This window comes from Barbus barbus (genome assembly GCF_936440315.1).
Source record: "Barbus barbus genome assembly, chromosome: 27".
Taxonomy (NCBI): Eukaryota; Metazoa; Chordata; class Actinopteri; order Cypriniformes; family Cyprinidae; genus Barbus; species Barbus barbus.
The window spans coordinates 4,579,613-4,604,257 of record NC_136755.1 but is presented as its reverse complement, the minus strand read 5'-3'; the positions used below and the strand labels follow the sequence as shown (position 1 = coordinate 4,604,257).

The 24,645-nt window shown below is 39.1% G+C and overlaps 1 protein-coding gene across 1 annotated transcript in view; it reads left to right on the top strand.

Annotated features, from left to right (window-relative positions):
- The window catches only part of arid1ab (AT-rich interactive domain 1Ab), a 66,171-nt gene that overhangs the window by 17,212 nt on the left and 24,314 nt on the right, over nucleotides 1-24,645 (top strand). Inside the window, exons 2-4 of the mRNA XM_079381737.1 lie at nucleotides 2,302-2,514; nucleotides 5,411-6,019; nucleotides 6,124-6,240. Of these exons, the coding sequence (XP_079237863.1) occupies nucleotides 2,302-2,514; nucleotides 5,411-6,019; nucleotides 6,124-6,240 (939 nt within the window). The remainder of the gene's footprint in view (nucleotides 1-2,301; nucleotides 2,515-5,410; nucleotides 6,020-6,123; nucleotides 6,241-24,645) is intronic.

The following is a 24,645-nucleotide window of genomic DNA, read 5'->3' as shown; positions in this document are numbered from 1 at the left end:
AAAACATGGAAGAAAATTTGTGATTATTCCTTAAGTATAGGTTTATTATTCAATTTAGTAGCAGCAGCAGTAGTAGCAAGATGTACATTATACTGAACAAAAGTTATATTTATCACTTTCTTCAAGTTAAACCGAATGGTTTTTTTTTTTTTTTTTTTTTTTTGGTGTGTTGTCGTGAAGAGATTTGCAGTTTTCCTCAAATTTCATATTTAAATAGTCTGGTTTAATATTCACAGACACTGGTCCATATCTCTATTTGATTTGATTGTACTGACCTGCTTCATTCAAAATTTGGCAAATTCCATGCCATTCGGCGTTTTACAGTAAATACCATTCTGTGATTCCAGCCACGTTTTGCAGAAATCATAGGGCCAACGTATCGTCTCAAATGAACACTAAATGTTTTCTCTATGCTGGTCTTGTAAGTTAAAAACTGTATTTCTTCCATTAATCAACCGAGCTGTCCACACTAGAAGCATTGGTTGCAGCCCACAACGCTTATTCATCGGAAACACATTTTAAAATATCATGTTTCTTGTTTATGTTGATGAAAGAAAGGGTCCAGATTGACCTCAGATGTCAAGAGAGCCTTATTACAGCTGCTGGAGGAGTGTTGTGGGGGCAGATGGGAGTCCTGTCCTGTGTCTGTGTCTTCACCGGTCCTGCTGATCTTTGAGAGTGTTTGTGATTCTCCGGGGATGCGGGAGTCAAGTGGGTGTATTCAAACAGTTTAGTAAGTTTCAAAGTTACGCCGAGGGGTGGGCGGCGTGACCAAAATATTATATCACAGTACGAGTAATTTATGTCACGGTAACTGTATGCAACACAATATAATTGCATTTTATAATATAGTTTTTGCTGGAAAATCTAAAAATGTATTGTTTTTGGTTATTCAAAATACTTAAATACTACAAAATGCTTTAGTTTTTTGATTTTATTAGTATTTTTGGCGAGAGAGTTCGCTGTTGAACACAAATATATTTTGAAGAAAGTTGGTAACCAAATTGTCCCCCCCCCCCATGCTGTGTCAATGGCTACCAGCAACTGTTTGGTGTCAAACATTTTTTAAAATATCTTATTTTCATTTTATTTTTTTTATCCCAACTATCCCTGTAATTTATAGTTTGACAAATGACCGCTTCATATTATGCTGCACTTGAGTTCAAAATGGAAGACTCGAACCCTTATCAATAATTGATCAACTTAAAATCATAATTATTTTGCTCAAATTATAATTGGTATTTATTAATCACGTTTGAGGTTTATTTTTCTACGTCCACTCATGTGTTATTTTTACCTCATGTAGTTTCCTGCTTTATTATATTTATCATACATTCATGAAAACTGTTAAAACAAGAAACATTTGTCTCAATCTGAAACACAAAATTTCTAATATCTCCAACTATTCCAATTTATTCCAACACTAGGCAGAAAAGAGAAAATGTATCCGTTTGAGAGAAAAGCCTTGATTGGCTGATTTAAACTCTTGTTAATTCAGGATGAATTAATTGCACAGCTCTGCTCACTTGCAGTGTAGACAGTTTTGCTGGTTTATAATGTGAACAATGTAGTTTTGTTCTTTCTGTATCTCATGTTACATTACTGTTCGTTTCAAGACTCGTAAAACAGCTTGAGGATCAGAACGCTTGAGAGCGAGTGCTGAGCAGTTTTAAATTCATGATCTCAGTTCCTGTCCTGGTTGTCTTTGCGTAATTTCCAAGCACCGTCTTCCAGTCCCGTCGTCCCAAAGACTTTATTCCGATCTCTCTGTAATTCTCCGTCTCTCTCCTCTGATGTTCGGGACACACTCCAGTCTCCTCACACGTTTGTTTCCTCTCGTCTGTTTTCAAAGGGAAGTTGACTGTTCACCCAGTCTCCAGCCCCTGGCACTCAGGACGGCCTGGCAGATTGAACCGCTGCTTTCATTCTCTCATTCATTCACTGCCAATTTCCCCTCCCTTCGCTGGCACTGTGTTTGAAGCATACAGATCTATTTTTGATTTGGGGTGGTGTGCCTTCGCTATGCTCCCGCTAATACTCTGTTATGGCGTTGTGATTGTTTTCAATCTTAACAGCGGAAACAAGCCTCTCTTGATATTGATCACCGTTGACTTCATCTTAACCAGAGATGCCTAAGTGAATGCTTTCAGAAAATTAATGACCCATGTGCCTGGCGTTCAGTCCTGTCAATGCTGTAGGGAACTGAAACGTACCCCAGTAATTTCGCCTCCTGTATGGCACTAGCTGATTTTAACTGTGCCTCTGAATTATTAGCACTTACCCTTGTTCTGTCTTTTTCAGCCTCCAGGCCCCATGGACCAAGTGGGGAAAATTCGAGGGCAGCACTATGGTGGTGGAAACCCCTATTCTCAGCAGCAGGGGCCTGCCCCTGGCTCCCAGCAGGGTCCTCCTTTCCCAGGACAGGGTTACGGGCCCCCAGGACCCCAGAGGTATCCTATGGGCATGCAGGGCCGCACTCCCGGAAGCATGAGCGGAATGCAGTACGGACAACAGGTCAGATGTTCATGTTGTGGGGATTTTGGGTTGTTTTCTTTTGTTTGGATGGCCGATGCCGAGAGCAGGGTGGCTAATGGCCAATAAAGTCAATATACACTGCCATTCAAACGTTTGGGATCAGTAAGGTTGCATTTATTTGATTAAAAATACGGAAAACACAGTTATACAGTGAAATATTATTAAAAATGAATAAAATAATGGTTTTTTATTTTAATATGCTTTAAAATATAGTTTATTCCTCTGATGCAAAGCTGGATTTATCAGCCATTAAAAAAAAAAAAGTATTTATTCAAAATACAAATCTTTGTAATACAATAATATTTATATTTTAATTTATTTATATTGTATTAATATTTCACAATAGCTTTTTTCTTCTGTTTTTTTTAATCAGATAAATGCAGCCTTTGAGCAGAAGAAACCACTTTAAAAACATTACAAATCTTACTGATCCCAAACTTTTGAATGGCAGTGTATCGATCAATATTTAATTTAAGATAGAAAAAACACATGCAGCTGCTGAAATTTGATATATATATATATTTCTATTCACCTTTGCTCAATGGGGTTGTTAAAGAGATGCTTTCTGTCACTCTTCTGCAGCACTTGTTGCTGGAGCATTAAAAACAAATCACACATGCCTTGTCAGCTGTTGGCACAGAACTTCTTAATAATCGAGACAGCACTTTTAAAGCGGCAGTTTAACCAAAAATTCTGCCATCGTATGGAGAGAGAGAAGAAAAAAACTACTATGGAAGTCAATAAGGGCCTGAAGCTGTTTGGTTACCCATATTCAAAATGGATGAGAAACATTTTTGAGACTATTTTAGCTCCATACAGTAGACTTCAGGTCCAGTTATTATGTTTGTTTACATAGCGGGCAGACCTTTTCCTCTGCTGCCAGATTTTTGTTTGTCAGAGTCTCAGCTTGAACCTGAAGGCTTCTGACGGTCTTAAGACATTCTTGATCACAGCAGCATGAACTCATGGGTCTTTTCATCTTTGCTTTCAAAGAAGGTGGTTATGAGGTCACGGCGAGGCTCAGGTTTGTCACATGGGGATTTCCTCGCACGTCTGAAGTTTTGTACGTGGCAGTCTTCAAGTGTCTGCCTTTGTTCATCCTGTTGTCTGCGCCGGGTGCCCCATTGTGCTTGTCGAGTAAGCAGTTGCACTGGAGTGCCATCCATTTGTAGACTAGCATAGAACGTGCACTTCAGCTTGTTTTTATTGAACCTTGTTGTCAGAGGCGTTTTTCTTCCCTATTTTTATATTTCCTTTCTCCTTGAGAGGGAAAGTGCCCAGCTTGTCACCATCAGGCTTTTGTGTCACACAGTACATTCTCCAGCAAGGTCAAATTGTTTTGTATGCTGACTGAAAGTAATGAAATTCAAGCGTTTTTCCCTGAAAGCCCGTGTGCACACTGGTCCTTCAAATGGATAAGAGCTCGGTAAAAAACACTGACCTCAGTCCTGCTGAAACCTAAAAGAAATGTCTCATTGCTGCTATTGTTAGCCTTTTCAGAGAGAGTGGAATATGAACAACATTTCACAATGCAGGTAAATAATATATTATGACCCATAACTGATCATGAGTGATATGATTGTTGTTGTTGTTGTTGGTGGTGGTGTTTATTTTTGAATAGCAGTAATTAAAAAAAAGCACCAGGGCTTATGATGACATATTTTCAGTGAATGCTTGAAATAGCCAGTGAAGGTTTTTGTTTGTTTGTAGTGACCCAGCACAGACACACAGTACACCTCTTACATTCATCTGTTTCAGGTTTATTTATGGCTTACGCTGGCTCTAAATTGAGTGTCAGTTCACCCCTTTCACTGAAAGTAAACAGTGTCCTAGTGGAGAACTTTTTTCCCAGTGTTGTGTTTTCCTCCCGCCACCTCCTCTGCCTTCTGCTGTTATTGTCTGGCTGTCTGCCCGCACGCCCATGAGAAAAGCTGGAGTGAAAAGCACTTTAATCAGGACTTTTGAAATCATGAAAACATCTAAACAAACACTAATAATTTCATATAGAAATTGCTGAAAAGAATTCTAATAAAAAATAGAAGCTGGGGAACTTCTACATTTAGTATGAATAACACTTTATTCATTTATTTATCTTTTTAATTTTTTTTGGCATGGAGGAAGAACCTTTAAGTTTTGTGAGATGATAATATTATTTAGAACATGCTGCTCAGTAAAAATCTTGAGAAATACTGTCATTTCATTTAACTTTGTACTGTTAAAATAAAGGTAAGGTTAACTTTTATATTGTTAGTAATTTCAAAACGAAGGTTTTCTTCATTATTTAGACATAATTTTAGAAAAATCAATGAACTGAAAATTCACATTGTCTTCTTTATAAATGCATATTATAGACCTTACTGTAAATGATTCTTCTGTGCATAAGTTACTTTTTTATAAACAGAAAAAACCTTGTTACTCTATCTTCCAGTGAAATGACAGACTTCTGTTTGGTGACGTATGCAATACTTCTCCAATTATTTAATGCACTTAAATTCTGCCCCTAAACCGTTGACAGCAAGTGCGCATTCACTTTTGGGTGCAATGCCCAGATCTCAAAATACAGTAGACTCGGATGTACAACACAATACAGTAAAAAAGATCTGTCGTTATTTCTATTTCATTGTAACATTAAATGGCTGTGTGATAGGACTGAGATAATCCCACATGATATCAAGGTGGAATCAGTAATTTGTGAATCGGAATCAAATCAGTTCCAATAACCAGCTCTGGTTCACATGCATGTTGATCAGGAAATAAAGCATTTACTGACAATTGCAAATTTTTCACAATGTCTCTAGTTTAAATTTTTAGATTGCAAATTTTTTTGCTTGCTAACTGATGGACTATTTGGTTTCCGGCTGTGTTTGTTCTATAGATGGGCTATGGACAGCATGGCCCAGGTGGTTATGGTCAGAACCAAGGTGGCTATTACGGACAACAGGGCCCTTCACCTCACGGAGGCCCCCAGCAGTCTCAATACCCCCAGCAGCCCTCCACTGGAGCGGCCTCTCAGCCCCCTTACTCCCAGCAACCTCCTGGTCCTCCCCATGGCCAGAGTGGGCCCCCTTTCGGGCAACCTCAGGGCCCCCACGGCCCCCCTCAGGGTCAGCCTCAGGGCCCCCACGGCCCCCCTCAGGGTCAGCCTCCATACTCTCAGACTCCACAGTCACAGTCAGGACAGCCACCCTTCCCCCAGTCCCAGGGTCCCCCTCAGTCACAGGGTCCGTCTCAGGGCCAGCAGGGGTCGCAGCCCGGATACTCACAACCACCTTCTGCTCCAGGGCAGCCTCCTCAGCAACAGGGCCCTTCACAACAGCAGCAGGGCCCGCCACAATCACAGACACCCAGCTCGGCACCCCCTCAGTCATCCCAGCAAGCTTCAGGACAGGGTCAGCCCTCACCTTACTCCCAAACCCCTCCACTGCAGTCTCAACAACAGCAACAGCAGCAGTCGCCCTTCCAGCGCTTTCCCCCTCCACCTCAGGTAAAAGCACTACTCCACATACCTGGAGTTGCTTTGATGAACACTATCCTTGATGCCCTTTCAAAAGTGCTTCTACATTTTATTGTCGTCTCTTTACTCCTCAGGAGCTGTCTCAAGACTCCTTCAGCTCTCAGTCCTCAGCTCCTTCCTCCAATCAGCCCATGGTGTCCGGGAAAGGAGGTCCTGAGGAGAACATGCAGGGACGACCTTCCAGCCTACCTGTGAGTCCCATGAAGGTTTCAAACCAGATTAACCTCATGCCATACTAGCTTTCAGAACTGTTTGAGATGAGCTCTTTTCAAGAGGGGATCAGTTTTGTAGTTCTTAAGCATTGACTCTATGCAAGTGCTTTGGTTGTTCAGCAGAATAGATTTAATTGACCAATTCTGCTTGCATATGCTTTTGTGCCTTAACATGCGAAAGCTTCCCAGTCCTCACTTCTGTCTCAAATCACAGGGCGAATCTGCTAATGAGGCCTTGGTTTGTTTGTCTTTTTCTTTGGTATAGTAATTGGCGGGACGATTGTAGTCATAGACAAAACTATACAGAAGAGTTTCCCAACCCTGTTCCTGGAGGCACCCCAACACTACACATTTTCAAACTCTTCCTAATCAAACATCAGCTGCCCACTTGAGACTCCAGGACCTGAAATGGAAAATGTGTACTTTTGGGTTTCCTCCAAAAACAAGGGTTGGATATACCGCTATACAGGGATTGCAAGAGTAAAGGTTAGTGAGAATCTTGTTCTGTGGCTGTAAGGTAGTTTACCTGATTACTGGAACTGAACCTTTCAGAAAGATTTGAGTTTTGGGGCAGGTTGTAGAAACTGTAAACTATGTTCCTAGTGCTGTTTGATTTACTTTGATGTCATTCCCAGCTCTGACACAGACTTCCAAACACACGTGGACCGTGTTCCAGTAGAGAAGTCAGAAAACGGAGATGGACAAGTCCATTGTTAGCAATGATAGTCGATTAAAAACGCATAAAAAGTGGTACTTTGCACAGATAACGCCGTAGTGTCATGTCCACAAATAGAGTTTGGATAGTACTGAACCACTGAGTTTATTGAGAGACAGACAAACAAAAGTAGCACATTGGAATGGAAAAATGTTGTGTGAAAGGCCCATTAGTGTGTCTGAGCACTTTGGAGATAAACTGCACAGGACTGTGGTCCTACAGGAATAAGCTTGGACACCCCTGCATTAGATTCTCTGTTAGTGTTTTATTGCGGCACTCTGAAGAGTTTTTTTATCCTGGTGGTACTGGTTTATCTGATTTGACCAGCATAAACCTTATATCATGCTACACGTTGGTCACATGGTTACTTCCAGTTCAAGATAAGCATGGATGCCAAAATTCGGCTGCGCAAGATTAGTTGCTTTTGGAAACCAGGTCAGAGAAAACTCAGAAGGTGTGCACATCATCTGTCACGGTGAAACACTTTCAGGATATGGTGAGAGTGTGTGTTTATAGGTTAGCAGATACAAATAGCTCATTCAGAGCAACAGTGCCTCTGAAATTTCTAAACGAGCTGCGATAATTAATGAGAGAGAGGTGTCTAATAGAGTGCTGGCAAATGACTGGAGCTGGAGGGCTGGAGAAGGTAAAAGAGGGATGAGTGAGTGAGAGAACGGAGATCGTTCTGTCTCTGCCAGTGGGGTATGCCCTCAGGATGTGATTTTCCTCTTATTTCTTTATTTATATATTTGGCTCTTACGTAGTCAGTGACTGAGATTGGCCGAGATTTTATTCAATCCCAGGAATCCCCACGGTTGCCTGCGGGAAAGGCAATAATGTAGCCCTCGATTGACCTCTTCTACCACTAACATCTCCCTCATGCTCTGCTCTCACGGTAGATTAGCCCCTACTGCTAACTTTAGCCTGGCTGACACCAAAGGTAAAACCCCTCCAAATCACTACCTGACCTGCGAGCGAGTTATCCAGCTGTGTAACACAAACTGCTAGAAGTGTAATGGTACTACCATGCTGAGCATATACGTACTGTTGCAGGGTTTATAATATGCTTCTCCTTGCTGCTTTGAAGTCTATCTGATACAAAAATAAGTCTTTCTTTGTTTGGTTTTGAGGACTGATTTCATGAACATTGATGTGGATTGAAGCTGCCAACTAGAGACTTTGGAGCCAGTGAATAGGGACCAGTTTGACTGGTTGAGCTGGTTTCCTGATAATCGTTGCTTCACACTGCAATGAATGAACACGTCTAGCAACCGTACACTGTCAGCTCTCTGTGAACTGTTTGTTCTCATGCATGTTGTGTTATCTTTACTGAACTGTATTTACAGCATACAGCCGCCTTTGATTCAGTTGTGGCTGCTGTAGCCAAATTTATAAAGGCATCATTTTGTTTTGTGCATGTTATCAGTAAAAAAGTTTGTGCTTTGACATGGTCAAAATGAACTTTTGTTTACTTTGTCAGTGTACATTTATTTCAAAGAATAAAATGGTCTTTAAATCTTCTTAAATGTAGCTTGCTCCACCTGTGAATCCATTATCTGTTTGGGCTGACGTCAGTGGAGCCACACAACATACACGTATAATACTGATATTACTAGTGCTTTTCTAAAACCTTGTTAATGGTTTAAGCAGTACCTTGTTAGTTCAGGTTGAGAATAACCTTCAAAACACCGTTACGAAAACACTTGTACAATACATCCAGCCCTGGTGATGCAGTTGAACACATACATTTTACTAGAGCAATAATTGATAATAGCTGCTTGTTATCTGCTGTCTGTTACTGATGTTGGCTCAGTTGTAGACGTTAAAGCAGGGGTTCTCAAACTTTTTGACTTGAAGGGCCTCTTTGTCTAAAATATTCAAAGACCCCTATCCATATATTATATGGAAGATATTTTAGATATTTCTTGTGTAGTTAAGACAAAGCTTCTTGTTAAGATGCATTTTTTTTTAATCAACAGAACTCAGTATTAATGTATTAAATTAACCTTAATTCATACTTGAGGGAAAATCTTAATTTAAATTTTTTTAATTAAAGTTTTATTATTTTAATGTGTTAAAAGAATAGCTCACCCAAAAAAGAAAATTGTCGTACTTTACTCTAATGTTGTTGCAAACTTGATTTTTCTTTTCTTCTGTTGAACACAAAAACAAATATTTTGAAGACTGTCAGTAACCAAACAGTTGCTGGTAGCTGTTGACTTTCATAGCAGGAAAAAATACTGTGGAAGTCAAAGGCTACCAGCAACTGATTGGTTACCAACTTTGAAAAATAACTGTGTTCAACAGAAGAAACTTGTACAGGATTGGAACAACATGAGAGTGGGCTGAAGTAATCTGGTGGCCCCCTCGGGTGTTTGCTGAGGCCCCTATTGGGCCCTGGGGCCCTGGTTAGGAGCCACGGTGTTAAAGTGGCATCAGTCCTTTTATTTTACCAGTACGCCACACAACCACAGTTCACAGTCCCCTATATAACCTGCTGCATCAATGCTTTTAAAAAGTCTTACTGCTGTAAATGAGAAGCCGCATTCTGTAATTGGCAATTATATTGACAACGAAAATAATTGGACTTGTGGGTTTTTGTTGGCAAGATTCTACCTTCAGACAGCTTTTCATGAGCTTGCATTTGTCTTACTTAATACCCATTTGGCATATTCCTTCGTAGACGCGCTCTGGTTTACCATAATGTCTCTGTCATGTGTACGCTGATACACGCCAAGATGGAGAACGACAGAAAGCTGGAGCCGATTGCATTCTGGGGAAGATCTGAATCCAAAAAACTGATTCCCCAGATTGCGTCTTCATCGGCAGAAAGACTGGGCATCTTTTGCCATGATCCTGATTAATTAGTTTTGAATTGTGTTTTTTCTTTTTCAATTCCCAAATTAATCTCAATGCAGTGCGGTTCATATCAGTTGAGGATCAAATCAAATCCTCTTCCATTTGGTTGATGATAATGGTATTTATGTCCACGTATATGAGCGCGACAGATCTGGCGCGGGGAGATTTCCAATAGCCTGGGATTTCAATTGTGGGACGTCCTGGAAGTGATTATCCTCTCTGTGTGTGAGAGAACATGAACGCTCCCTCCAGTTCCTTTCTAACAGCCTTTTGTGGTCCTTCCTCAAGTGCGGCTAATCCCAAGCAGTATCCGCCTCCTCTCTGTACTCCTAAACTCCGCCGTGACTTCAGGGGTCCGTCACCCTCAGGTCCTCGCGTCCCCCGTTGCTTTTATGTCTCTCTCACACTCTTTCTTTCCCGGTCAATATCCTCAGCGTCCTGTAAGTGCTCCGTTTGAATCGTCACTTAAACTTTTGTCTGTAATCTTTTGGCGGCATCTTATTCCGAGATGCATATTAAATCAATGTGCTCGGGCCTGGAGGGGAAGGTCACATGTTAGTCACACGCTCGCTCGTTCTTCTCCCTCTTCCTCCCAGTGGAAAGGTTTTATGGAGTAGTAATTCTGACTCAGAGGGGCCCGGCCTGTTGGGAACGCGAGTGAGACGCTATGAGAAAATGGGACTGGAATATATTGTGTGTATGTAACGATTCAATAGATTGAGATGCATCATCAAAATCGCATGCATTTTATTTATTTTTTTATAAATGTGTATATATACAATTATTTAATATCCGTCAAACGTACATCAGGGCAACATGCTCGCAAATTTGCGCAGTATGTTTCCAACTTTTTTTTTTTTTTTACGTCAAATTCTCAAATTATAATTTTAAATTGGTCTTTCTAATTTACAGATCATACTTACAAAGACTAATTTAAGATGTTCTTAAACGTTTGTGTAAATGTGTTTTAACACTTTCCCTGCCAGCCTCTGCTATCATTTTCACAAAATATTTTGTTGTATGAATATTTAAATATGAAAGAACTGAGCCTCTTCTTTTAAACAAACAATAACCTTCTATTTTAGCTTCTTTTTTTTATTTTTTTTTTTACTTGAATTAGGGGTGGGCGATATGGGAAAAATATCATATCACGATTTTTTATAGAAATATCACGATTCACGATTTTTATCCCGATTCTTTGTTAGTTTTACTATTTTGGTTTTACAAGTTGTCTGAGCATTACAGCCAAACTAGAAAGACAAAGATGCATGGCAGATATTTAGGCCAAAGGGGGTGAAGATAAAAAATCTTTGTCATCATTTTATTTTTCTTATTAAAAAATAAGAACAAAGATACACATTACAAATACACATAATATACAAATAAAACAAACAGTGCTTTATTTCCAGGTACAATAGGTGTATTTAGCAGAGCATTCAATGAAATTGAATGAACAAATATAAAAATAAAACACTAGATAGACTGATTCCTAAAGCAACTGTATTAAAGTTTTTCAGTCAAGAATAGTGAGTGATTTTTCTCTTTGTGTTTTGTTAACGTTAAATGAATAGTTCCCCCACAAATTAATATTCTGTCATCTGTCTGTCAATTCTGTCATAATGTTGTATTTTTATATCATCATTTACTCAAAAGTTGTTTTAAACCGGAATGAGTTTCTTTCTTCTGCTGAACATTTATAAATGCCATTTTGAAGAAGGTGGAAAACCAAACAGTTGCTGGTCCTCAGTGACTTCCATAGGATTTTTCTTTCCTACTATCAAAGTCAATGTAGACCAGCAACTGTTTGGTTTTCCACTGAGTAAATAATGACAGAAATTCAATTTTAGGGTGAACTATCCCTTTAATGACAGTCGACAGCATGTTTAGTGTCCTGTCCCTTTAAGAGCTGCACGCATCTAATATACAGACACGCATCCGTTTCTCTCTTAACTATTTACTTTCATTTTAGAGATAACCAACTCAGTCTGTATGTAAACCTTGTGTGTTTTGACAGTATTAGCGCAAAATATAACTTAGTTGAGTAATCAGGCGCTGTTAGACAGGCGTTTTAGTGCGCGTGCTTCAGGTGTATGTGCTCAGAACAAGCGCACGTCAGACCAGCGCGCGAATTAAACATTTAACCAGCAAGGCTTGTATGCAAATAATGTACTTTTGCGATCGCGAATAAGTGCAGTGTCCTGTCTGAGTAACTCTACTGCTGTATGTCGTGTTGTACAGTATATAGAGACGGCGGCGCCAGAACTGTATTTGACAATGTGCGTGGTAGCGCGATACTACGATATTTCTTCAAAAGCAGATCGTGGAGACATTTTTATCGTCCACGATCAAAAATCGTCATATCGCACACCCCTAACTTGAATATGGGTAAGCTTCATGAAAAAAGCAACATTGAATTATTAACATGTGAATTATTATTATTTTTTTTTAAATAGCGTTTCTGTAAAAGACTACATCTGAAACGGATTCAGAACGATTATCAAAACGGATGGAATGGACTGCTTCCGTCAACACATTCAAAGCTTCACAGTCCTAAACTACTTCCTGAATCGACATTTCATTCGCTAACATTAGGGTTAATGTTTGATTGCGTTATTTTACATGCATCTGCTTGCATACATGATTGCTTGTTTCTGCTGCTGCTTCCCTGTGCTTGGATCCAGGGATTCAGTACTCTTTCAGAAGATGTGTAATGGCGCCCCCTACTGTATAACAGTAAAGGCATTTCCACACTGAGCGCAATGTGAAAAAGCGAGACGAATCGCCCGCGAATGTTGCTTTCACACAGAGCGCGAAACGAAAGTTCGCCTTCTGCTTATTCACGCCAGCTCGCTAGGGGGCGCTGACCACCAATGCATTGTTTCTTCATGTAGCGTATGTATCTCGTGTGGTTTACATCGTTCGCTGCTCAATATACAGCATTAAATTAAGAAATAACTTGTTTCTTCATTAGAAACACAATATCCATAATGCTTACAATACATCTGAAATAATTTGAGACAATTAGCATCAAGCTACATTGAAAATGTAATTTAACGTTTTTGCTAAAAAAAAATACCACGAGCTGCATAAAAACATACAGAAAACTTATCACAATCTTCATAATTATAGGTCTATTTGCTTTCATATTTCATGTGTAGAAAAATATTTCTTTTTTTATATGGAAGGGCAAGAGATATGATTAGATGATCGGCAGGTCTGGAGTGAACGAGCTCATAAACACTCGCGCTCCTGGAAGAACATGGACTGTGCTCTTCAGATCACATAATTCAGTGGTTAATTAATAGAAATGTTATTCTGTATAAAGAACGTGAGAATAGTCTGTATAACAAGAACTCACCGCGTCGACCTTTTGGGTAACAGCAGTTGCTCTGGCCACGTGATGTAATGCTCAAATCTTATTGGACAGCCTGTGTTTTCGCTTTGCGAAACTGAAAAGATTCGTCGGACTGGACAAAAAAAAAACATTTGCATTTTCGGTGCGTGAATGTTGGCCGTCTATGTGGAAGCATCCATAGGAAGCTGTTATTTTATTTCATTTTGCTTTTTTGCGCTCGGTGTGGAAAGGCCTTAAAGCTTGGAGAATTGTTAATGGCGGGACAAGAGTTAATTAACTAAAAATTGACTTTTTTTAGGAATCGCTGTGATGAAAGCAGATTGATTTTAGTGGGGAAAGAAGGGGTCAGGATGGATTGAGGCAGGATATTGAGGATGAAAGAAAATAGAAGAGAAGAGAGGAAAAGTGTGTTGGAAAGAGCGAGCGAGACACTGGGCCATTTTCACACAGGAACCCCAGCGGCTGACATAATTTCAAGACCACCCGCATTTTTCCCCAGCATTCCCACCCTGACAGAGCGCCAGTGCCAAGTGCTCCAGTACTGTCAGATGTCTGCGGCTCTTTCCTCTCCCTTTCTGCACTATTCCTTTTCACTTAGTTTCCCATCTAACAGCTTTGTCCTTGTTGCGGTTCCCTGTTTTTCTTACTCTCTCTTTGTTGTGCTGTCTGGTTGCAGAGAGTGGTGCATTTATGCGTCTCTTTTATATTTATTAATAGTGTTTGCTAAGGCAAGCATGACTGTTATACTCGCGCATACTTAGCGTTAGTGATTTCAACAGCTGTAGCTCTTTGTACTACGTGAATGATGCCTTCGAAAATGTGGTTTGAGTATAGTTCTAGTATTTTACTAAAATATGAAAGTAATCATACTTAAGGTTTTTGCCTGGTGGAGATGAATAGGACTGGTATGGAAGCCCATTTCCACGATGGAATGAAAAAAAATAATAATTGTGACTTATCTCAGACTTCTTCTGAAAATGTAGAGTTTATATTACTCAACTTTTACTATGACTTTTATCCCTAAAAAATTCCCGAAAAAACAAATCAGAATTGTAAGATGTTAACTTAGCATTACAGTGAATAAACTCAAGATTGTGTGAGTTTTGTTGCAGTTTTTGTCGAAGGAGGGTCCTAAGTCATATCATGGGACTAGAAAAGGTTTCATAGGTTTATAGTTGGTTGATTTAGGTTGTAGGGGTGGGTGATATGACCGGAATCTCATTTCACGATAGATTCTCAATAACTATGTATATTGTGTATAGTAATTTTTATTTTATTGTTATTTTAAAAACTTTTTTTCACGTACAGTAGATTTATTTAACGTAGCAAGAAATACTATAGAATTGAATAATCAAATGTAAAAAATAAATAAATAAAACTTCTCTTTAGAAATGATGATAATTTGATTCCTCTTAAAGAAGGTTTCTATTAGGGCTGGGCGATTAATGCGATAACGATAATTATCGCGATATAATTTACTCGATCAAACGATATGAAGAATTCGATATAATGTTCATGCGCCAAAAGCGGAACGAAACATTTGAACCGCCACACATGGACCGTTTATCCGCTCGGATCTAAGTTCAAACTGCCGCGTGGCGCGAGCTCACTAAAGCAGAATCAGATGCGTTTACTCAGTCACAGCGCTGTGAGATCCAGTGTGAAGCGCTTGAGTTCAGCGACGAACACAAGCGACTCTGTGGTAGTTTAAAACCAAACAGGAGAAACATTGCGTGCAACGAGACAGAAGGCTTTTCAAATCTACACATTGCCATCATTTACCATGGATTTACTGTAGTAACACTCACTGCACCATGGTATTGTGGCAGAAATGTGGGATTTTATTACAGGAGTAATGGTATATAATTTTAGTATGTATTTGTGATTTAAGCTATAGAATGTTCATTTATACTGAATGTTTTTAGACTACTGTTTTTCATACAAATAGGCTACCTAAAAACCATATAGTTATTTTTACCATGGTATTGAGGTGCTATATGTGGTTTTAATTGTGTTTAACATTATTTAAATGTATGCTACTGTGGGAGACCAATGCTTAAAAAAAAAAAGACTACAGATTTTTACAGATGTTACTGATTTTGATAATGAACAAAACTTTACCTCTGCATCCTAACATCCTGCATCCCTATAATATTATCAGGCAGCCCAAACCTGTTTCTTGATTTGAAACACCATCACTAATTAGAACATGCAGAAACTAAGAAATACATTTTTCTATTTAGATATTTATTTGAAGGAAAATTAATGGCCTGGTTTCTACAACTTAGGAGCAAAAATCTGGCTTTAAACTTGAAAAAATTTAGATTTTACATTTTATAGTGATAATTATCGAAATCGACTTATTGTGTGGTTTTTTTGGCCATATCGCCCAGCCCTAGTTTCTATTCTTATTACAAAATGTGTACAGTGCATTCCTCTGTTTGCATTTTTTTGTTGTTTGATTAATGACGCAGACAGCAGCAGTTTTATTAGGCTGCTGTCACTTTAAGACTGAATGCACACATCTTATATACTGACACACTTTCAGTTTTTACCAATGTTTACATTGACTTGAGGAGAAAAATCAGTGGTGTTTGCATGAATACTCCACACATTGTGCATCGAGTTATTTTTTGACATCTAATTGCATTTAATAACTCAATAAAACATGATGCATGTCAGCTACGTACTGTGATAACATCTCTCTCACTTTATTCCATCGCCACAATAATGCCTTATTAGGATGGAAACTTTGACTCCTCTTGGCACTTACAACACAACGGTCTGGCAGTTACTCAGAACACACCAACATTGTGGTGGCGTTTTGCATGTTAACATGCACTATTCACAATTCACAAATTGTATTAGTGTTTCTGCTGCGAGCTCTGAGAATAACACTGTCCCTTTTGAACTGTAAATTGATTGTGTCTCTGTGTGATCTGAATGCTGTTGAGAAGGCAGCGGTTCAGCGCAGCTCTCGGCCTGTTTTGTGCGGCTGTGCCGTTGCAGTATTCAGAGTCTGGGGTGTGTTTCCTGTTGCTATTCTGGGTCTTCCTGTGTGCGCGTGGCTTATTCAGTTTCAGGGGCCGTTGCTCTCTTTCATGCACTCTCTGTTGCACACACAGTTCCCCCTCGTCCTGTGCGATCATTTATAATCAAGCGAGATGCAAGAAAAGCTGCAGTTTTCACTGCATTTGCTGCACTTTTGTTTTTAGGATTCATGCATCAAATACGACTTGTTTTTGTTTTTTTTCCGTGTTCTCCTTCCCTCCCTTCGTTGTCTGTCTCTCGCTCTCTCGTTCACACACCCACTCTCATTCCCCCTCCCTCCCTCCCTCTCTCTCTCTCTCTCTCTCAGCGCTCCGGCTCGTCTGACGGCAGCACAAAGGCCGTGTCTCACTGCAGCACTCTCTCTCTCTCTCTCTCTCTCTCTCTCTCTCTCTCTCTCTCTCTCTCTGTCTTTCCCTCCACTGCTTCTCCCATTATTCCTGTTTTTCCTTGTCTTTCCTCTTTCATACTTTTCTATATTGCATCAATCTAGCGTTTGTTTTTTTTTCTTGTAGGTTTGCAGATGGGTTTAGAATTTAGAACCCATTCTTATTTAGAACTACTTCCGTTTTTAAAATGACACTAATCCATTGTATTCAGATGTTTGGTTAAACAGTTTTTAAACGGACTGGATGGTGTGGCAAAATGTGCCATGTGATGGTAGAAATGTCAGCTGTAAGATTCTGCTGTGCGGTTTACACCTCTGTATATCTGTGGTGTAATTGAGATCAAGCGGCTACAGTGTGATGCAGACGGACGGATCGGATATAATGCATGTTTTTCATGTTGTGATGTGCCTGTGTCAATTGCAGCTGCAGTGCTGTAATGCTATTGGATTTCAACTGGTTTGCACGCATTTACTATTGTAAATGGCTTTAAATATGCCTTATGCAATAATATTTCTGTTGTTGTACTGATTGGAGACTTAATATTTTAACTTGTGATGATGCTAATAATAATAATTTGCACTGATGCTGACTGTGCCCATTCACTTTATGCACCTGGCCACATTAACAAAATCGGTGCATGGTTCTGTTGTTAACGGTGTAGCAATGCATGAAGCTTTTAGTTGATCAACACCACAATTCCTTGCGACCAACTTAAATATTGCTAAATCTGCGTGAAATATTTTGTCTAGTCGATATGAATATCATGATAAATATCACATTTTTATTTCTTTCAAGGAAAAAGGCATATATAATAATATTTTCAAATCAAGAAGCCGGTTTGTGTTGCCTGATAATATTAATAATAATAAAATTGCTTTTTTTTATCTTTAGAAATGCAGATGTTATAGTAGTAGTAGCTTGAGTTAGTTTTTCATTATCAAAATCAGTAACGTCTGTTTTTGTATGGTGAAATTTCATTGTAATTAACCATTTGTCTTCCATAGTAACATACATTTCGATCATGACAACCACAGAAAGAATAGCTACAGAATCTGAATCGTTAGTGTAATTGTAACCAGAATCCCATCCCTGTTTGCAGATCTGAGTTCTCTGGTCTCTTGTGCTCAGTCTGCAGCTCCAGCAGTTTTTCCGCGCTCATGTCTGCGGCCCCGCGCTCTGCTAAGCTCTGACTCTGGGGCCGCTCTGCTGTGGGAGGGGCGTTGCTCTGCAGAAGACGAGGGCGACAGGCTGTTTTTTTCCTCCTTTTTTTCCTGTGTCAGGCACCCAGCCCCCCAGTATCCACATCTCCTCCCTTCTCTGTCCCTCTGTTTCCACCCAGACGGGTGGCTGCCTCCCTTACCGAAGCATCTGTGGTTCCCGCTACTATTGTGACCCACACAATAGACCCCCAATGCAGTCACACAGAGAACCCCTCCCGCCGGCGTCAAACACCAGAGATCTGTCTAGATGCGCCTGAATAGATGTTGTTATTTACAGCTCTGATGGAGGTGCCTGTATGGTGTGTCACATTTGGTTTCCAAAATTATTCAGTGCATCACCGAAGGGTATTTTTACTTGTGGAAACCCTCAGGCAATTGAACATATTTGATCTAGTGCAGTTGTTGTTATTAACCAAAAAAGGATGAGAAATACCAAAAGACACTGAGAGCGTTTGTCAGACTTTGGCTCGGTGGCTCCAGCTTTGATTGGTTTACTGCTAAATCCAATCACAGACATTTAATCATTCTTAGAGAGAGTGACCGTGGCATATAGCGCAACAGTCGGATTCCGGAAAAATCCCATTCATTTTCCCCATGGATAAATTGAGTTGTAGTGATTAATGTGTAAGAGGTTTCAAGACACGCCAGGAGCTCTGAGGTTAAGTGGTGATGTATGTTTCTGTGAAAGCCTGTAGTCAGTGTGATTTCAACTCTCTGAAGAAATTTGAGAAAAAAACTAAAACTTTCTAAAAATGTGCTAAATTGCAGAATTCCAAGTGAAGAACTCCATTACCCATAATACTGGAGAAAAATCCACCAATCAGAGAGGCTGCTGTTACCATGGAAACACTGTGCCAAAAGTAGCAGTCCCATAAAACATGGCATAATCGTGTCGGTCTCCCTACAGTCAAACAAATTATGTTGGTATATTGTTTTTTAATATTTATCAATAAACTACATTTAATCCTGGATATGCTGCAGTAGTTTAGTGTCATTTGCAGTGTTTCATAGGAGGAGTAGATTATTCATTATAGATGACTTTAAATTAGTGCTGCAACAACTGATCGATGAAGTCATAATTTAATGATACATCAATTTTAAAGTAATCGATAATGAAAATAATCAACAATGGATTAGATTTGATGTAATGTATTTACATCACTGTAAGTGGCAGTGAGCGTTTTATGCAAAGTTGAACGTTCCTCAACTCTTGGTGCCAAGAAGAGAAAAACGGCGAGTGCTCAGCGCGAAAAAGACGCTCGGAGCCTCGTTACGTTACTTGTGCTTTAAACAATGCAGCTCTCCTATTGAAGACAATAATAAAAAAATATGCTGGCCTTAAAAAAAAAAAAAAAAACTTTAGACACTTGGGCTGTCAAATATTTTTTAATTTTGAATATTCGTTGAATTTAAAATAAAAATCCCAATTTTATGTATGGGTCAGGCAGCCTTTATCAGCGGTGCACAAGATGCGATGTAAGTGTCGTTGCATTTACATTTTTTCTTAGTCTATTCAGACTTTGGGTTAGGGATGTGAGCAAACATCCTTTGTTCACATCCCTAACCCTAATATCATCAGCAGCAGCGATGATGCCTGGCTCTGTGTGTGTGTGTGTGTGTGTGTGTGTGTGTGTGTGCTGAGAGGGAGGCAGTAATGGCCGCTGGTCGAGGCCGCTCCTCTCACAGTCAGTGGATTGGTGGCTCCCCCTCATGGCTGACATCTGCACAGCTGCTGCTCACTATGTAGGGAACGCTTCTACCCCAAATCCTGCTCTGATTTGGGTGTGAAGAGCAAGAATTAGTGGCTTTGCAATCGTACAGTTAATCTGCTCTGTGTGAGTGCACGCATCCGGGCCGGTGCGTCGCAGAGCTTCAGCGGTGTTTGTTGATTGACGTATGTGTGTGTGTGTGACCTCAGCGCTGGGGGAGGGGCGTCGCGACTTTGCACTAATGTGTCAAGCACGTGGAGACAGTTGCTATGGCAACCTCACCGATGCAGCTGCTTGTGTGTGTGTTCCTGTCCTCCTTTCCTCTCTTCCTCATTCTGCCGCTTTGGCAGCAGATGAATGTGTGTGTGTGTGTGTGTGTGTGTGTGTGTGTGTGTGTGAACGGGAGAAAGGCGTCCTGGGGCGGCGAGGGTCACACAGAGTCTGTGACTGTGTTTCACCGCTGTCTTATCTCTCTGACAGGATTTCCCTTCAGAACAGAGTTTAGAAACGATTCCTTTGAGTTTCTCACTGTGCTGAAACAACATGGCTGCCGTGGAGACTTCTGATATTCTCCACTCGCTGGCCTGTTTTATGAGAAACATGTTGTTTTTAGACTAACTGAAGTCACTGCTTCTGCAAATCTTGTTGGAGCTGCAGAATTGTTTTAAAGAGACTAGGTTTAGTCTGTTTTGAGAGCTGACAGACAGGCTAGAGCTGGTGCTAATTTGAGCATAAAATGGCTGCCACTCAGATACCAGCCTCTCTTACTCTACTTTTTAGAGACATTGAGCATATTTAGTGCTGTTTTCTTTGTAGTTTTTTTTAGGATGATCTTTTGGCTACATTTGTGAATTGTGTTGTCAGGGGCTGTATTTAGCAGCTTTGTGCTATGCTAACAGTGAACTGTTTTATAATGTTTCACAAGTCAACAAAACCATTTGTGTTTGAGGGTTTTTGTTGTTGCTCAGCAGAATGTGGCTTTTGCTGCAGACAGATGTTTTTGCTATAAGCATAGTTTCTGCATAAATAGTAAAAGCTAATCATTGCATTGTTAATATTGTGAAACCATTATAAATTGAGATCTTTCAAATATTTTTAAAGCTGGAATGCATCTGACTTTTAAAGTCTGAACACATTTTCTAGTGCTGTCTAACGATTAAGTTTCTATTTACAGAATATATGTGTATACTGTGTATATTTATGTATAAATAAATACAAACACATGAATGTATATAAGAAAAGATTTGTTTATATTAAATATATTTATATATAGATTATAAAATATAAGAATATGAATATATAAATGTATAAACAAGTAAATATTTTCAAAATGTATACTGTGTGTGTGTGTATTTTTATATATATGTATGAAGTATTGGAACAGTGAGGTTAATTCCTTTATTTTTGCTGTAGACTGAAAACATGTGGGTTTGACATCAAAAGATGAATATGAGATGAGAGATTAACATTTCAGCTTTTATTTACAGGTATTTACATCTGGATCTGATACACAACTCAGAAGATAGCACCTTTTGTTTGAACCCACCCATTTTTCATGTTACCAGAAGTATTGTAACATGTGACCGACGTGTGTTTTGTTGCCCTGGTGTGTCCTATTAATGGATTATTCAAACAATAAATAGCACTTGAATGCCTGCGCTCAGTTTCAGATCCGTGCAGACTGCATTTATAGTTAGACGTGTCACCAACATGAAAACCAGAGAGGTGTCTATGGGTGAAAAACAAGCAATTGTGAAGCTGAGAGATGAAAAATCAATCAAACCATTGCACAAACACTGGCAATAGCAAGGACAACCATTTGGAATCTCCTGAGGAAGAAAGAAACCACTGGTGCACTAACACCTCAAACGGGTAGATCAAGGAAAACATCTGCAGTTGATGACAGAAACATTGTGACAGCTGTAAAGAAAGACCCTAAAACAACTGTTAGTGACATCAGCAACAACCTCCAGAGGGCAGGAGTGAAGGTATCACGATCGACTGTTCGCAGAAGACTTCATGAACAGAAGTACAGAGGCTACACCAGAAGATGCAAACCACTCATTAGCAAGGAGAATAGGAGACGAGCCTCACAAATTCTGGGACAAGGTTTTATGACTGATTTTATGGACCAAAGTGATGGAAAGGCTAAAGTTTGGAGAAAGAAAGGATCTGCTCTTGATCCCAAACATACAAGCTCATCTGAAACACAGTGTACACAGGTGTACATTATAGTACACATTACACAAGTAATGCAATGGGCTTTCATCGTTTCTTCTGGGACAGGCTCATTAATATTCATTAATGATGTAACACATGATGGCAGCAGCAAAATTAACTCAGAAGTCTACAAAAATATTTTGTCTGACAATTTACAGAAAGATGCAACCAAACTGATTGGGAGATCCTTCATCATGCAGCAAGATAATGACCCAAAACATAGTGCCAAAACAACACAGGATTTGCAACTAAATATTAAGTCTTTCACTTTAATCTGTCAATTCTATCTGTTCCAATACTTCTGGTAACATGAAAAATGGGTGGGTTCAAACAAAAGGTGATATCTTCTAAGTTTCTACACCAAAAGTAAAGGAATTTGCCTCACTGCTCCAATACTTTTGGAGGGGAGTGTATATACATATGTATGTGTATATATATATATATATATATATATATAAGTTTTTGAGGTGTGTGTGTGTGTGTGTATATGTATATGTGTATATGTATGTAAACAATTTTTTTTTTTTATTTTGGATGCGATTAATTGTTTGACTGCAACAATATTTTCAAACACTAAGCATCATACTTTGTAAATGGTCACAGAACAAATTAGGCCCTGTTGAAAAAGGGGCCAAAAGTTGAAACCAGCCTAAGCTGGTTTTAGCTGGTCTTCCAGCCCCATTCATAGCTGGTTTTAGAGGGGTTTTGACCACTTCTGTAGCTGGTCAGGCTGGGAGAACAGCTAACCAGCTCAGGCTTTATAGTTTTATTTATTATTTTTTTCAGAAGGCAAATGACAGCATGTTTTGAAATTGGCTCAAAATATCATATACATCTGATCTCCAACGACTGAATGAAGTGGGGCTGTAAAATCGATTTAATCACTTCCAAAATAAAAATTAGTTTACATTGTGTGTACTTTACTAGGGATGTGCATCTCCATAACTGAGGCCGATGCGAAACGAATCTTGATGCATAGCCAACGATTCGATACATTAGATGCATATGAAGCAGATTTTTACCAATGCAAATATGATAGAAACGATGCATCGTGATGCAAGTGCCAACTTGTACCGATTACACTTTTTAAAAAAAAATCGATGCATTGCATCTTTTATGCCGATGCACTGATGTGGTGAATCTTACCATCCTTAATATTTATGTGTATATATAAATACACATGCATGTATATATTTAAGAAATATATGTAATGTAATGTTGAGATTTTTATTTTGGAATCGATTAATCGCGATTAATCGATTTTACAGCCCTAGAATCAACTCTGTCTGAAGATAAATGTTTCAGAATATGTGTCTGTTATTTGCTTCAAAATTAACTGAAATCTATCAACCCCCGACTGACCAAAATCTGCAGACGCTGAGTTTTTGCAACCAAACATGGGCTTCGCTGTACTGTGAATCAGGGCAGAAGTCATGTAGGGTGCTCCAGTGTTAAGAAGCACATTTGTTTTGAAGCTCAGCCAGAGAGAGAGAGAGTAAAGGATAAGCAGCGTCTGTCTGTGGTCGGTGTGATGTATTGCTCTGGTCAGACGTGTAATGTGTTGCTCTCGCGCCCTGACCTGAGCCGCTGCTCTTGACCGACCGCTCGTGACCTCTAGAGATCACTGGGTCAGACAGGTTCATGTGACGCTCCTCCTGTCGGGACAGAAGGGGTTTAGATAAACGCTCAGGCGTCAGTCAGATGACTGGTCTTATGATAGCAGCGTGAAGCCACAGTTAAAGTGTGTGAGGAGGAGTGCTTCATGTATTTTTTTTTTTTCTGTTATTAAGCAGTGAAACTCAAGTGTTTTTTTGTTTTGTTTTGTTTTTTTGTTCTATGGGATATCTCCATTTTTCCCAGTTTGTTTGAACTCTCTTCAGATTAAATATTAAGGCCACAGTAATCTAGCATTCTAGCACTTAGCACAAGACAAAACTTTGCTGATTTTCAACCAGCTTTGTATTGATACTATGTCAGTAGTATATGTAAATGAAATATGTAAATGTAATGTAAATGAAAAATGTAAATTTCTCCATGTTACCTGTACACTAATAGATTTGTCTGCAAAAGTCACACCAACATTTTGCTTCATCTGGCAGACTTTTGCCAACAAATGATTGTTCATTTACATAATCTACTGTCATTTATATCATGTGCTACTGACAAAGTTATCCTTTAAATTTGCTTAAGCTACAGTTCAAATTTATTGAATACATTTATGAATTAATTTGATCGACTTACAGTAAGAACAGTAAATTTGTGAAAATTATTGCAGTTTATAAACCCACTTGCTATACATATTATAAAATGTGATTTATTACTCTGACCAAAGCTGTATTTCCAGCATCATTACTCCAGTCTTCAGAATCACGTGATCCTTCAGAAATCATTCTAATATACTGATTTGATGCTCAAGAAACGTTTCTGATTATTATCAATGTTGAAAACAGTTGTTGCTTATTTTTGTGGAAACCATGATACATTTTTCCAGCGTCCTTTTAATAGAAAGTTAAAATGAACTATTAATTTAATATAGAAATCGTTTGTAACGAGTCAAAATGTATTTGCAGAATGAAAAAGTAAGCTGCAGAAACAGATTTCTCTGTAAATGAACTTTTGGTTTTCAATCATATGTAGGCTCAGATGAAATCAGCTGATTTTTTATTTTTGTGCATTTTTTTTGTTTTGATTTTGGAAGAAAACTGAGCATTTCTATCAGTGAATTTATGCAGGGTTAGATGTATTAAACAGAGCTAAAAGTGCTATAATTATATTGATGGCAAATGCAGTATTTATTGAACTCCAAAGTCCTTGGACATTTTTGTGGGTTAGTTTGCAGTGCTATTCATATGCTAATGTGTGCATGAAT